We start from the raw sequence: 16,527 nt of genomic DNA on the forward strand, positions 1-16,527 counted from the left end.
CGTCTTATTGAGGTAGCGATATCGTCGCCTGCCCGAAAAAAGGCGTAACTGAATATTTAGATGAGCTGGGGATAGCAATGAATTTTATGGACAACAGGGTTCATTTTGAAGTGTAGTTAGGTCTTTTTGTTAGGAGGGCGACAATATCGTTGTATAGAAATGTATTCTGCCGTATTTGGGAAAATCGCCGTATAAATATGAGATTGTTATCAAATTTCTTTCTATAGATTATTAGTGCCATAAAAAATCGGAAAATATTTTTATTCCAATCCATCCGAGAGTATAGTCCGCATGTTGACCCAAAGAATCTGAAAAATTTAGGAGAAAATATTCACAACCTTCCCAAAGAGTAGTATCATTTTTTTTGGGGGGGGGGGGGGGGGATTTGGCAACATTCAAATGTTCTTAAGGCGTTTTCCGTAGCATGACAGTATTCTGCAAACATTTAATTTGAGAGAAAAAACCTCAAACATGTTAATCAAACCAGACTCATGACTAATTGACATCTACAGTTCACGGAACAAAGTTCTACGAGAAAGCTATTTAAAATTCTTACCCATCAGATCAATTGCGCTAAATTGCTGAGTTCTAGCACTAAGTCACGCTTCTTGCGCACAAAAAAGTTCTAAACGTAACTTGTAATTTGTGCTGTAACTTGCGCTCATCTTCTTTTCACGGAACGTAGGAACCATCACATTTTCTTGCCCTCAATATACTTTGGCCGATTATGTGTCAAGAGTGATGTTTAGTGTTCAATTAGAGGTCCTGTTGGAGGAACTCAAGTGACGGAATATATTAACGACAAACGCCGGGTTGAAATTTAATTGGCACTAGCACATTTAATGGGCGTATAATCTGGATCACACATTATGTTGCGTATCATTTACGACCCTTAGCTGTTGACAGAGGAGAGAGCCTTTCAATTCCAGAAAGCTTCAGCTTAATTTACAATGACAATTTTGACATTGAAACACTTACTTACAATTAGATCACATCATGTCTGAATAAACAGCAAGGGATGGATAGCTCGTGGACAATTTTCAGATGCTTAGAAGACATTTTAATTGTTCATGTTAAAATATAAAATATTGTCTCTCAAAGAACACTTCATCACTGGGAAACAAAAAACGGGGAGGTCGAAAAAATCTATTTAAAGCTTACCGACGTTGTTGCAAGTCATTAAAACGATTCACTTCTAACGCTTACAGAATCATTACTATTGCAAATTATTGCTCGAAAATTTACCCCAATCTTCTTGAGGATTTTTCAAAGTATGTCAAAAACTAAAAATCCATATTCTTTCCTTCAAATCTGCTTTTTCACCTTGCTGTAAATGATTTGAGTGCACACTGCACACCTGAAATACCCTTTTGCCTTAAGCTATCACATGCTGGCGGTAAAGGTACACGGACTTTATGTCCACTTTTTTTTACGTCCACAGACTTTTCATTCACAATTTGTACGTCCACAGTTCTAAAGCCAACACTATTGTTAAGTCCATTACTTAAACGTCCACTAAGTTAAGTCCACAGATGTAAAGTCCACTCAAATCAAATTCAAGCGTCATATCTTAGTCCGTGTGTAAAATTATATTGACAATATCGAAATGAGAAAATTAAGAGAAAATGAGGTGTTGTTATCGTAACTCATATTTTAAATGAAATGTTGATTTCTTCTTTTGATTCGTCTTTTCAAATTGTCTTTGGTAAATACTTGGTTTCATTTCTATCCTTGAAATTTCCGATACAAAATATGGCTTAAAAGCACATTCTTTTTTTTAATGAAATTGATTACTTCATTTTAAAAACATTTACATTTTTAAAACGTGGTAAATATTTGTAAAACCTTTTCCAAGCAATGGCATCGATATGAATCTCAATGAGCCGTAGTTGTGATGAAAGAAACTATACAAAAATTAATAAAAGAGGAAAAAAACTAAGAAGCACGCAATTTTTTGTTTTTAACTTATTTGTACATCTACCTTCTTGAGTCAAATACGTCCAATTTTGAGCGTTTAGTTGCGTTTACACCACGCTACAGCACAGTAAAAGCCCAAAACATAAAATAATAAATTTGGATGCTTTGGAAATCATTAAATTTGACATGGAACGACTATTATATTTACAAAAAACACATTATATTTTCCAGTAGTACATATTTCTTTTGCATCAGTTTAAAAGGGAATAATCAATGCAGAGAGTGCAAACATTTCAAAATCATGAGTTGAAAAACGCTGACTCAGCGAGTTTAAGTATTAGAGCCTAACACAGAGTGGAGCGGCGTGATAGCAGCGCAGAACGCGCACTGGCGCCTACAAACCTAACGGGATACTTCACGCATTGCGTGACACGTGAAGTATCCCGTTAGGTTTGTAGGCGCCTATGCGCGTATAACGCTGGTTGCCTGCCGCGTCGCAACGCTTTAAGCAACTTTTTCGCGTCAGAGGCGTTGCCGTTGAAAAACGCCGTATGAACATTCGAATGTTGCCAAATTTCCTCTCCAAAAATATCCATTTTTGAAGAAAGTTATGAATATTATTCCTTTCAATATTCAGACTTTCTAGATCAAATTTCGAACAAAATCTTCGGAAAAATCGAAACAGAAATATTCACAAATTTTCCTGAAAATTCGTTGTTTTTCGAAAATCTGGCAACGCCTGATGACTAACACGGCGTTCTTCCTTAGCACGGCAGAATAGTTACCAATTTTTTTAAGGGATGGCAGCAAAAATTTTTCTATTCACACAGTAAAGTGCACGAGAAAGTTTGCAACGCCACAAACCGAGATAGGCGCTTCTACAGTTTCATCGTCAACACGACTTATTAATTTAGCATCTAAATTGGATCGCATTTTGCAAAAAAAAAAAACCATCCTGATTACGGTGTCCTCAAAATCGTGCAATTCTTCCTTTCTTTTAAAAAATACTGAATATATGTACAGTATTAAAATTTACACAATTATTTCCCTTTAAAATTACCAATTTTTTGGTGGGATGCAAAAGCTATTCACTATTTTGGAAGATTTGTTAGATAATTATGAAGAAGCAACATTTTAATAACACCGAAATTGCGCGGGTTCCTTTTTGCTAAATGCGATCCAATTGTTAGTCGGTACAACTCGTTTTGCCTATATCCCAGTATGAAGGAGAAACCAACCGCGCGGATTCAATGAAACCCCATCCATACTCGTTGCAAAGGACCTCTCGTTTCCGGACCACAGTTCGGCATCGCGGGGCACTGGACATTTTTCCGGGCTTTTATCGCGCTCTCACCTTTTCGCGGTGGATCCCGGGACAATCGAAACGGAGGCAATTCCGTTATCTCGACGACTGCGGGTGCGGGCGGGCGTCTTGGTCGTCGTCGCACAGAGGTCCAAGTTAAATTAAAAATCGGATTAGATGCAAAAACTTTAAAAGTTTATACCTATCCTCGTAAATGCGAAACGACATAGCCCAAAAGCGCAAAGAAAGATTGTCGAGACTCCTCCCAAAGGCGCAAATCGATGGCTAAGAAGCAAAACCGCCTATCTGCAAGCTGACAATTTTGCAAGACAATGAGAAAACTCACCTTTTCCCTTTTTTTCAAAATAAGTACCGTAAATGGACCGCATTTTGCAATTAGGAACTATATTTTCTGGGTCATGCGCAAAAACACTTATCGACAATCTAGGTCGGCAATCATATAACTCGGTTTGCGACGTCGCAGACTTCCTGTTATACTCTATTTTTCAAACGGAAAACTACTCAACGGCAATTCTTTAAAACTGCCGTGGTTTATCTGAGAAAATTCTGCAAAAACCTCAAGGAATGATGCCAATATTTTCTCCTTTAAAAAAATAACATAGAGGCGGAAATTTTCAGACACCGCAAACGAGTTATGTGATTGCCGACTCACACCGTCGTTATGTTCTTAGGAAAACAATGGTACATACGTCATTTCTAAACTGAGCCAAAAATGATAGTTCTTAATTGCAAAATGCGGTCTTAATATCCCTAATCCTGTACCTATACCAAATCCCGCGTCTAATCAATTTTATTTAATGTCGCTAGATGGCTGTCATATCCTCAACTGGAGCAAAATCCACTAAAACAACGGAGGAAGAAGAATATTATGAAGTTAGACCTGCAATATTTTGCATACACAACAACGTTAATAAAGTGCTCCTCTGAAGAATTGGAAAAAACCAAAACATCAACTGAGGTATTTTATATCCTGGAATGCGGCAAAATCGCTAACTCATTTTTCAAAAATTGTCAGTTAGGCGGTTTTGCTCCTTAGCTCCCGAAATTCCTAAGTAAAGAAACACTTAAGAAGAACTTAAGGCAATGTTTAAGTGAAACAGGCACCAATACGCCCTAAGTTAGTATCGCATGTGATGAATACTAAACGAATTTTATTACAACACGCGGATGCAACTATTCGAACTCTATGGATGTCCATGTTGCATATGGGCGAAATTGAAGGCGTTTTGACTGCTCAGGCAAACACCGCACCGTTATGCCACCGTCGCGTCGTTGAGCCCACATATTTGCATTGCTAAAATAGTTACTGTAGCGGGTAATTCAGCATATTTGAAGTTCTAGCACACTTTTTTCACATCCAGAATGTTAAATCAACTTCACTTTTATTTCGGTGCTCCGATTCACTCTGCATCGACCACTGGTCCATTCACTGGAAAAAAAAACACATTGGATCTAGAGTCCAGACTCTTGAAAACATTGACAAGAAAAAATACTCTTGATCAATCAGATTTATGCTTAAATCAAGAACCAAGCCTCTTAATTTGGGCGAATTTCTTTTTGATTTAAGCTTAAATCTGATTGAATCAAGAGTATTTTTTCTTGTCGATGTTTTTAAGAGTCTGGAATCTAGATCCAATGTGGTTTTTTTTTGTCTAGTGTGTTTTTCTGTCTATTGGTCCTATAAAAATCAAAATTTTGAGTTTCCGTCAGAAATATCTCATCCACCTCTGCTGATACCTCGTTCTACTGTGCGATGTAGTGGCTCGTAAAGTGGAGCCTTAGCCGTTTTTGCCCCTCTTATCCCGACACCCAACGCTACTTGTCCCGTCCGTGTCCCTGTCCGGCCGAGCTTTTATCTTTTTCCCCCGCCGGAGTCCGCAGACGCGTTAATCAAGTGCGAATTGTCCGCTTCGCCGAGAACACTTGGCCTCTCTCCACGCCGCGCATTGTGACCCCCGTGATTCACGGAGCAAGGCCCCAGGCCAAGCGCAGTGTTGAGGAAGAACGTCTTATGAGCTTTCCGACCTTGCCGGGCTTCCTCTCAAGAAATATTTCAGTGCTACCATTCCATGTCCGTCAAAAGCTCTGGGATTCGAAACTTTCTTGTTTCAATTTCTTCCACTCCATGACCGTCTAGAGTTCCCGAATTCCTTTTAGATTTTTTCAACAATTCCGAGAAAGTTCCGGAAAATGCTACAAATTTTGGGAATTTCAAAAGTTCCGGGATTCCTTTTAGATTTTTTCAAAAATTCCGAGAAAGTTCCGGAAAATGCAACAAATTTTTGGGATTTCAAAAGTTCCGAGAAAAATTCAGGAAAATCTCAAAAGTTCCGGAATTCGGAACTACTTCCAGGAAATGGGAGCACTGAAATATTTACTTTTTAGTGAACATTGATGTATTATACAGGGTGTCCCAGCATTAAGTACGAGTATTGAAGGAGTCGATTCTTTGGGTCAAAAAAAGACGTTTTTGTGGTATAACTTTTTTTTCCAAAAACGCTTTCCCTGGGGGCCACGAATCCCCAAAGTTGCGGAGGGAAAAAAATCGTCTTTTTAACACTGTGACAATGTTTATCAACCAATGGAAATCGGTATGTGAGAGTAATTTTTAGCGTTCTTTTCATTTTTGACCTCCAAAAAAGGGAAAACTCATTTTGAGGGGGGGGGGGGGTTGGGAGGGTATAGAACCTGAAAAAGGCCAAAATTAATGATTCTAGTAACAAAAATCTATTTTTGACGGCACCATTAGATCCAGCGTTGAAAAATATTGAGAAAATGTATGTATTGTGTATCTAAATGTATTTGCTATGACTCATCGTTTTCAAGATAAGAGGGACTGTATGGAGGGCGGGTGGACGCAAAAAGGGTGGGAGTGGCCCCCAAGGAAAGCGTTTTTGAAAAAAGAAAGTTATTCCACAAAAATGTCTTTTTCCCGACTCCTTCAATATTCGTGCATAATCCTGGGACACCCTGTAGAGTACCTATTTAGTGGAGTCCCGGACAGACGCGAACGGTATCTCGAGTGCCTTCACAACGTCTTAATGTAACTATTCGTGGTCATTGGATGTGCGTGTTGCATATTCAAAAATTGAAGGCACTTTGTGTTTTCTTACTTTCAGAGCAATTTGCATGATGATTCGGTCAAGATCGATGACGTGTGGATATCATACCAAAGGGCATATATTTTACCTCGATTTTGAAATATTTTTTTCAACTTAGTACATCCGGAAAGAGAAAATTTATAACTAGTTGATTTCAAAACTAATCCCTTAATGTGACTGGATTCGTGGGAAGGGGCCTTATCTTTCGAGGGAAAATTTGCTTTAACTTTTTTCAAATGCTTGAGGGAAGAAGGTCTGGATATTTTTGTGCGAGTTTGACCCTGCCTAAAAACTAAAAATTGAAGGAGATTTGAGTCCTTAAGTTCCAAGACAAAAATTATTAGGTCGTAGAAGGTTTTCAGCTTTTCCGAAAAGTTTATGAGAATTAATGAAATGTCAATCCATCCCGCATGAAAAGGCCCTTTTTCACAGTTTGGTCACATTTTAGGAGTAGTTTTGAATTCAGTTATTCGTAAATTTTCTCCTGCCATAAATTCAAAGTCAAGACTAACTATTTTAAATGCAGGTACAAGGCAAAACGTGGCTCAGTTTTCCTGTAAAAAAATAAACTATCCGGGGAAGTTAGACTTTGTCAAATGCAATTAGGTCAAATCTGGGTTGGTCAACCCAAATTGCGAAAAAAATTCTTGGGAATTTTCTCAGAGCAATTCTTTTCCCAGAAAATTCGTCTAATATCCAAAGAAATTAGGCAACCTCAGAGAGTCTGGCCGTTTTTTCTTAACATGGCAGTAAGCACCACGTTATCTGAGCGTGGAAATTGGCGATTTTCTCTGCTCTTTTTTCCTATGAGCCAACCACGGGCTGTGCCCTCGAGGTAATTCTTTCTAAACGTACTTAGAATAGACATAATAATAGTGTCGACACAGCAGTACACTCAGAAGCAGAGACAAAAAATCTTAGATACCACACCTCTCTTGCAAGGAAAGTTTCACCTTCAACCTTTCAGAATGCTTTCATATCCACTGTGGTCTTCGCTGACGGCAAATTATATGATTTTCGCATAAGTGTCATTTTCACCGACGGAACTTGACTGAAAATATAGCTTTTTGAATTCCAATCGGACGGTTTTGTTCGAGGGAAAAAAAACTTACTCGATTCTTTACCCCGAGAAAATTTATTTTAGAAAACGCTTGCAACCTAAGCGATATAATCGGGCAAGGGCGAAATAAAAGTTGGATTTCAACCAGTGGCGTGGCGTGCTTTGCGATATATCGATTGATCTATCATTTAAAATCCTATCATTTTCTCCTATAGAAAAGGATCGATAAGCAGGTTGTTCACAGCGAACACCTTAACAATCTATTCTTTACCATAGCTTCAAGTGGGGAAATATCGAAAATCGATCATTCTTTTGTCTGATGATGATGATTGATGAGCACCTTGTTGGGATAATTTCGTAATTCACCAATGATGACTGATTAATTCCAAGAAAAATAGTTCATCAACGAAGTTCTGCAAATAATGTTATGGTCGCCATAAGAAATGCTCAACAATTTTGCTATCTTTCCTCATGAGGGAGGTATCTGTCGTTTTTTTGACCTGTCCCTCCTCCCCTGTAAAAAGCCAGAAAGACCTTCGCTCCTTCTAATGTTTTGGAGAAGAAGTCCTAAAATAGCTAACAAATTATCTTCAGCGGTAAACATTTCTTTTTAAAAGCGATAGGTATACGTAGGACAAAGTAAGGCTTAGCCCCCTTAGGAGACATCGTAAGGCAAACTCAACCCCCCCCCCCCCCAAAATAACTTTCGTAATACTTGAGCGGCCCTTAAGATTAATTTTGCCAGTTCATAGCAGCTATTGTGTCATTTAATTCATTTAAATTAGACCAGTCGAAGAAAACTCAATTTCCAATTTTTGAACGTCACTGCTATCTTGCAGAGGCGGATAGCAAGTTGGCGGATCAAGTTGGTAACATTGATTCTGCTTCAATAGAACCAGTGTCAAATAATCGATTCTTGTCGGAGCATCTGTACACCCCTCCGCGAATCGATTCATTTCCATAGGATTGGATGGAGAGAAAGCAATGTTGCCAACTTGCTGTATTCGCTAAAGCTTTGCGGTAACAGGGTCGATTCTTGTCGCAGCCTGGGTGGCAAAATTTCATGAAAAAAATGAAATATTGAAATTTCTCGTGAAATATTTCATCAAATTTCAGGAATTCATGAAAGATTTTGAAAAGTACCGGCTCCTTTTCATCTTTCGCAAAATATAAAAATTGTGACTTTCTTCTATTTTCGTATGTTTGAGTGCGGGTTGAAAAATCTAGCTCCTGAAATATATGAAATATTTTACAGCCTCGTGAAATGTGACGAAATATTCCACTGAAATTTCTAACCTTTCATTTCTTCCTCATGTTTCATGCCACCCTGGTTGGATCACTTAGATTCCCTTTATACTGAGAGTCGAGACAACACCCTCTCATGGAGTCACAAACGGGAATAAAGATCACAGAAATTGAACGTTTTTTGTCATCTTTGATCGGCCCATTCTCAAATTCCTTTCTCCGCTCCTTCTCTCATTCCGTTTTTTCCTTGCTGAACCCGTAATTTCCTGGTCATTCCAGATTATAATCTTTGCAATCGGTGAAAAAGTAATCTTTATTCCCGTTTGTGACACTGTGAAGGCCTAAAATACGGGAACCAATCAGAAACGGATTCACATTGTCTTGACTCTCAGTATAAAGGAACTCTAGGAGCACTCGCCCTTCCGCGAATCGATTCATTTCCATAGGATTAAATGGAGAGAAAGCAATGTTGCCAACTTGCTGCATTTGCTAAAGCTCTTCGGCGAGATGGTCACGTTCGCCAACGTAACAACCGCGCCGGCAACCTCGGTTATTTCCTTACGGTTTCCGTCAGGTGGAAGAGGTAAGAAGATGATATCGGAAGGGGACGGGGGGGGGGGGCGGCAGCGCACGATGCGGCGATTAATTAAAACTTTTCAATTATCGCTCGCTCATTGATTTAACGAGCTCCCTAATCTTTCCGACTTCGAATTTATTGACTTCCAAAACTGAAATATTCCGGTTCCGCCCGCTACCGATCGCGGGCTCCCCCCCCCCCCCCACCTTCCAAACCTCCGGAAACGCACCCCTTCTGCCATGCTAAGGAAAAACGCCGTATGAACCTTCAAGCGTTGCCAAATTTCCTTCGATAAAACACAAATTTCCTAGTGCTCTTGTGAATATTTTCCCTCTAATTTTTCAAATAATTTTGTCCGCAATTTTATCTGAAGCCCTTAAAAATTTCAACACTGAGAAAAAAACTCCGGTCGTGGGAGCCGCAATTACGAGCTATATAGACATACCGTCCGTTCCGGGCTCAAAGGCCGAAAATTCCGGCTGCTGGAGCCGTAGCTTCGGCCTCTGAACCCGGAGCAATCGAAGCTACGCCTCCAGCAGCCGGAATTTTCGGCCTTTGAGCCCGGAACGGACGGTATGTCAATATAGCTCGTAATTGTGGCTCCCACGACCGGAGTTTTTTTTTTTTTTTTTTTTTTTTTTCAGTGTGTGAATATCTTCCTTCTAATTTTTCGGATAATGTTGTTCGCAATTTTACCTGAAGCTCCTGAAAATTTCAAGGGAAAACATTTATAGCTTCCCCCAAAAATTAGCATTCATTCGAAGGAAATTTGGTAACTCTCGGGTGTTAATACGGCGTTCCTCCTAAGCACAGTAGTATTCTGCTAAGCGAAAACCGCTTAACTTTGAGGGGAATTCTGTGTTGATACGATGTTTTTGCCAAGCATCGGAAATTCACACCTCATGGTGAATCGGTGCCCTGATAAGAACAAAGATCCAGAGGTGTGATTATTTTGGTTATCTCGCGTGCTTTTGACGTAAGCGCTGGTGATCGATGGTTTAAGATGGTGCCACCGACTTGCTCGGAGTTTTACCGCCTCTTACTATGTCATGTCGCCTCTCTCACGTTAGGGCGTACCTCCATTACAACGTGAGACGCAATTTATGAATAAATCCATAGTTTCTGGGGCTCATAAATTAATTTCACTGGGGGAAAAGTCACTTGGATCCATAGTGTAGACTCTTAAAACATTTAAAAAATAATATACTCTTGATTCAATCGGATTTTTGCTCAAATCAAAAGAAATCCAATTAATTAAGAGGCTTGAGAGGCTTAAGACTTCATCTCTTATGTCATTGTTGTCCATGTTAAATATTCAGATTTTATCGTGTAACCTGGAAATCAGTGTGCCGGCTTGAAATATTTCAAAAATTAGGCTCAACGAAAAATACATTTGGGTTCTTTCATAGTAGCATGACGGAAAAGACATAGCGTTACACCTCAGCGGACAGTGGATCGAGTCAATGGGAGGGTCGGACATGATTCTTTTGACTAAAACTGCAAATTTAGGAGTTTATCTTGTGAATTTCAAAGCTTGAGGGGTGCTTTTTGAAGTAAATTTTCCGAGAAAACTAATAGGACCACTGTTAAGACCTCCACGTTTTGTATTAATAGAGTTGCAAGCTTTTAAAGTTTCCAAATTTCTTCCGACTTTTCCAATTAACCCGTTCCATTGCGGGCCTAGGGAAAGAGCTTCATCGGAGACAATCAAATAAGAGAAACAGAATATCTTCATGAGAAAGGGTGAACAATGAACACCAAACGCGTTCAGAGTGAAGATTTGAGCGGGTATTAAAACTCTGCAATACAGGTTTTGGATTAAAGAGAAAGATAAAGGGGTCGAGGAGGGAGAATGCGGGGTTGGGGGTTGGGGCAGGTGAAAGACAGTGGCAAGAGACACGCCTTTGGAATAGCGCCCAGGTAAGCGAGTACTCAGGGGGGAGAATCTTTCCAAGGAGATATTAAAAAATAAGGTGCCCGGCTGAGAGCCGAGAGGAGCTGGGAATAAAGAGATACAGCGAAAAAAGGAGATTCTCTCAAAATTAGTTTTTGTTGATTCGTGAGCCGGGGGGTGAGAGGGGAGACGCCGGGCTGGGGGATGCGCCAGAGGCGTATCAACGAGCCGGGTTCTCCAGGTCGCGGGGGTGCCTAATGGTCACGAATTATCAGGGTTTTTAAGATTGATAAGAGAACATTTTGGATACCATTGGAAAATGAACAAAACCAAAGGTCAATCCAAGTTAAAAATTTCGTTTATCTTATTGAGACATCACTAATTAAGGCGCATGGTGGATCGAGTCAACAGGAGAGGTCGGGTGCGATTTGGAAACTTTTAATGTTTATTCCTCCGATTATACAAAACTTTGAGTTTCTCAAAGTGGTTTCATTGAAATCCTCGTGAAATTGTCTTCTGAATGCATCCCTTGAAATTTAAAATGCGGGGGTGATCCTTGCGAATAATTGCAATAATTTGCCGCTTCAAAAAATCAAAAATGGAAAATACACCTTTTTTGTTGCAAATATTAAAATATTTTAGATCTTACTGAAAATTTGTTAAAATCCAAGAATTTTTTCTGTGCCAAAAATAATTATTTGCAACGGCAAAGCATCGTTATTCCGTACAATGATCTATTTTCTAAGTTGTACTATTGAGTTATACTCGAGGCTCTTCAAAACGGTCCTTTTTATAAAAGAAATGCTACACCGAAAAAAATTAAATGTTGATTTAGTTTTTACACTGTTAAAAAAATGCGCCTGATATATCAAATGTTGATTTTACATTTGAAAACATAAGTCAACATTCAAATTGTCCATTCAACCTCTAACGTAGTTAACGTACCTTCTTTTTATTGTAAAACCAACTATTATACTTGTCGCACATTTTTTCCATACTGTAAATGCTGAAGCAACATTAATTTTTTTTCCGTGTACCTTGCTTTTCGCCAATAAGACATTTTAGTGGGAAATAGAGTATTCAATGATTTCAATGTGCTGAAATAAGGCGAGCAACTATTTTAACTCCTAGGAGTGCGAGGTTGCATAACCGACTGATTGAAGGAGATATGAATGAGTCAGGTATTCTATATGGATGTGTATAAATTTCTCCAGCGCAGGGATGTTTTTGAGCAAATTTGTCAGCGATGCTTTCCCGCTGCAATCCGTTTTCAGTCTAGGCGTCCCTTTAGGTCATCCTATTATTCTTACTCTCTGCGCGACTAACGAAGTTAGCAGAAGAATGATTGTGCGTGTCGCTTCCAGTCTTGCTGGCGTGCGGGATCTCTGAATCAGATGGAATCTGTCTGTCTCGCTTCAATTATAACTGAAAAAGACTGATTTTTGTCGTGCCACCGTGAAAAATGGCTCAAAGGCGCCGCGACACACAGTGAAACGAGACAATTGGAGGAGTTGGACGAAATGTGGTAACTTTAAAAGCTTATAACTCCTTTGATACAGAGTTTTGATCATTCAAAAGAGGTCTCATTGGTTTCCTCGTGAAATTTTCTACAAGGAGCACCCCTTAAAATTTAAAATGTAATGAAAGAAACATAATTTTTTACAAATTTTGCTAATATTTTCATGTCCTCGTTCCACTGTGCGGCGTGCTGCCGGCGCGAAAAGCGCACTGGAGCCTACAAACCTAAGGGGATACTTCACGCATTGCGAAATGCTTGAAGTATCCCCTTAGGTTTGTAGGCGCCAATGCGCTGGCCAGTCGCTTGCCGCGCCACCGGAAAACTCCGTGTGGTATCCGCGTTTCTCTCTGGAATCTAGCGACTCTTTCTCGAAAATTTCTCATTGTTAGAGAGGAAAGTGGGCTTATGATACACAGAGAAATTTAATTTAACCAGAGATATTAAGCCTGTAAGATCATAAATATATACCTCAACTTATGGTCATCGTTCAATATCTGCGGTAACTTCACAAAAAAAAGGCTCAATTAAAACATGCGTACATCCATTGCAACGTTTACAACATATCGTTAACTGCCGGCCAAAGTATCACAAGCGCCATGCGACGTTTCAAAATTTTATATTTTTACAGGGAAATTGTTCAACGAAGCTGTCCGAAAATTTTACTGAATTCTCTTTGTGCTGCCGATAAAATTCAGTCAAATTTTCAAACAGATTCAATCAACAATTTCTCTGTGAAAAAATAAAATAGCTGCGAAAAATTTTAAACGTCGCGTGGTGCTTGAGATACTTTGGCCGCCGATTTATCGACGGTGAAACTGCAAAAATTGGTACCTAGGTTGCAGTGTTTCAAAATCTCCCCTCAAGCTTCATTTCTAAAATGAGACCCAACCAACATTTATTGTATATGTAGGAATATTTCTAGACCAAACGTGAGAAATTGCAGCGTCCATATTGCGGAAAAAATTATCACTACCACGTTAGTTTATGAAACCAACCATGTTTGACTAATGTTGACATGGTGCTGAACTTTGTCGAGCGTAGTGTAGTACAGAGTTGGACCTTGCTTACTGAAGAAAGTCATGAAAACGTTATTTTATTTTCGCAATTAGGTGAATTTGCTTTGTGATAAAAAAACCTTTTTGCAGCACGCAAAATTAAAGTCCAATTACTATGCTCGAACCATCGCGTTACGCGCAGTGTGAAACATTTATCAAAGTATCCTCCCAGTATTTAATAAAACAGGCAGTTTTTGGGTTCGGAACTGTTTAACAGGAACACATAAAGACCTTTCCTGATCATATTTTTTTCGTTTGGTGTTAATGGTGGAAGATTCTTTTTTTTTCAATATTTCCCTCTCTGCAAACAAGAATTATTGAGATTATGCAATAATTCTCTAACCACTAAATCTAAATCCTAAAGAAAAATAAATGCACATGTTTTCGTCATCCTACGTATCCTTCAATTTTTGAAACTGCTTCACCATCTCACAGCCAAAGATGAATTAACTTTTGGGTCAGATTATTTTAGGGTGAAAAATTGAATGAGACCAAAGTGGTGTATTGTTTATAGTGTTACTGTTCAAAAGACCCACCACGTCTACATCAATCTTTTGATGACAGCAAGTTCTTTTGTTTTTACCTCATGAGTCATGTCATTTAGCCCCCTCCCTCTACATTCATGTACATCGTCACAGATTATCGACAACAACTGAGTGGTATGTGGTCCGAGCGTTATGATAATAGCGCCTTTATTACCTGCGCTGGGAGCAACCTATAGAATGTTCATTTTCGTCGGGTGCCAAAATACCGACGGGTAAATGCTATGGTAGCATACTTTTTTTCACAATCAAAAGAAAAATTACGTCAATCGCATGCACTGTTTTTATTTATTCAATTATTATTACTGTTATTCTGGTCATGCCTATGAATTTAATTATCAGCATTTGGTTCCGGTTGTGGCAAGTTATTGATGTCCTGGAATTGACATTTGAAATGAATAGTATGAATGTGAAAATGCAAGTAATACATTTCTTAATGAAAATGCCTTTAATGAATATTTGGATTTCCTCAATGCCAAACCCTACAGTGGTTGGATTTTGCTAGAGTTTAGTACCGCCCAGTAAAACCTAGATTATCGCTAGTGACACGAAGCATGCCGTATTAGACTGATAAAATATAAGGTTTAAATTATTATAACTCAAATACATTGTAGAAAACTCTACGTTCAAAGAAATTTCTTTTGACTTTGGGATCATTGAATTGATGGCTCCCTCAGTAATTTATGGCACAGTATTGTAAAATTTTCTCACGTGTACATTATGGGTTACACACTTTTAGTATAACTTGAAAATTCTGTAAAAAGTGAACATACATGCGCACACTGAGAAACAATCTAGCTTCTATTCTTACGAACCTACAAAAGAAATGAGCTTATTGGATAGTGAAAAACGTAACTAACAGCAATCGAAAAAATACATAAATGGAGCGCCTTTAGCAGAAATGAACCAAGCCGAATCAGATATTGCCAAATTTAACCGGGCAATTTAATGTTTTACAAGAGAACGTTTGTGCGGATTCCTTTGTTAAATTATGAGGAATTTTCTTCCCAGGAAATTCGCTAAAATTCGCAAACAAATCTGCATAATCGTCTTCATGTAAAAAATTAAATTACAAAGTTCAATTTTGTAATAGCTGATGTGGCTTAGTTCCTTTCTGCTTAACGCGATCAAAATATGAGAATGTCTTTTTCTCTCTCTATGGAGAGAATCATACGGCACATTTTGCAAGCTATGTGACTTTCATTGCAAAAAAGGTTGAGGAAAATTGGAAATGTGCGCCGGGGTTTGAAAGACCAAAAGAGAAGCTTTTCATTCGTCAAAATCTAGAAGACCTTTGAATTTCCTCGAACGGAGGACGTGAAATGAAAGTAAGAGATAGAAGATAGAAGGGCAGGAGGCGAGAGAGAGACAGAGAGGTCTCGAGGCAACCTTTTCATCGTCCTTCTCTGACGTGCTAAGGAAGAACGCCGTATGAACATTCGAGAGTTGCCAAATTTCCCTTGTTAAAGCATGTACTTTTTGACAACATTTATGCATATTTTTCCTAGAAATTTTCAGATATTTTAGATGGAACTGCGTACAAAACTGTCTGAAAATTTCGGAAAGCAATAAACGCAATTTTCTCAGTAATTTCGATTTTTATCGGAGGAAATTTGGCAACGTCTGAGGGCGCATACGGCGTTCTTCTTTAGTACGGCACCGTCCTTCTCCACTCATGTCTCCCGAGTACTTTCGTCTCGACGGCATCTCAGCAGTTCTTGAGAGCCATTGATTTTATTCCTGTCTCCAGGACTCATTTTCGATGACATCCGCTAACGAGTTTATTGCTTGTCTTCAGGTTGATCTCCGACATATGGACGAGAAAGTTGGTTCCAATATCGTCGAGGTGGGAGTCGACCTTTCGGAATTCTACATGTCCGTCGAGTGGGACATTCTAGAAGTTCCTGCCGTCAGGTAAGAGTTCCACCTACATTGAAAGTTATCGTAGGTGGGTGTGCAAGATAAGTTTCATCGGCTCAGGAAAAATCTATAGATCTTACCAGTGGCGTGGCGATTTTTGATTTTTCGATGTTATGCCATTTAAACCCATGGAGAAGTATCGATGTAGTACAGGGTGCTCACGGCGAACACCTTAATAATCGATTCTTTACCATAGGTTTAAATAGCATAACAATCGATGAATGGCAATTCACGCCACGCCACTGGATCTTGCATTCTGAGTAACATGATATTTTCTAATAATAATAATGTATAGGACTCACTTGATTTTGTGAAAATAGCTCAAATTTCATTTCATGTAAATTTGTCTTAAAAAATACCAAAATTGAGTTTC

At 38.9% G+C, this 16,527-nt stretch overlaps 1 protein-coding gene across 2 annotated transcripts in view; it reads left to right on the forward strand.

Moving 5' to 3' along the window:
* Positions 1–16,527, forward strand: part of nAChRalpha4 (nicotinic acetylcholine receptor alpha4) — a 389,540-nt gene that overhangs the window by 328,764 nt on the left and 44,249 nt on the right. For both annotated transcript variants that reach the window (XM_019041336.2, XM_019041335.2), the window contains exon 6: positions 16,033–16,148. In XM_019041336.2, coding sequence (XP_018896881.2) covers positions 16,033–16,148 — 116 coding nt within the window. The remainder of the gene's footprint in view (positions 1–16,032; positions 16,149–16,527) is intronic.

Source organism: Bemisia tabaci, chromosome 9, assembly GCF_918797505.1.
Source record: "Bemisia tabaci chromosome 9, PGI_BMITA_v3".
NCBI lineage: Eukaryota > Metazoa > Arthropoda > Insecta > Hemiptera > Aleyrodidae > Bemisia > Bemisia tabaci.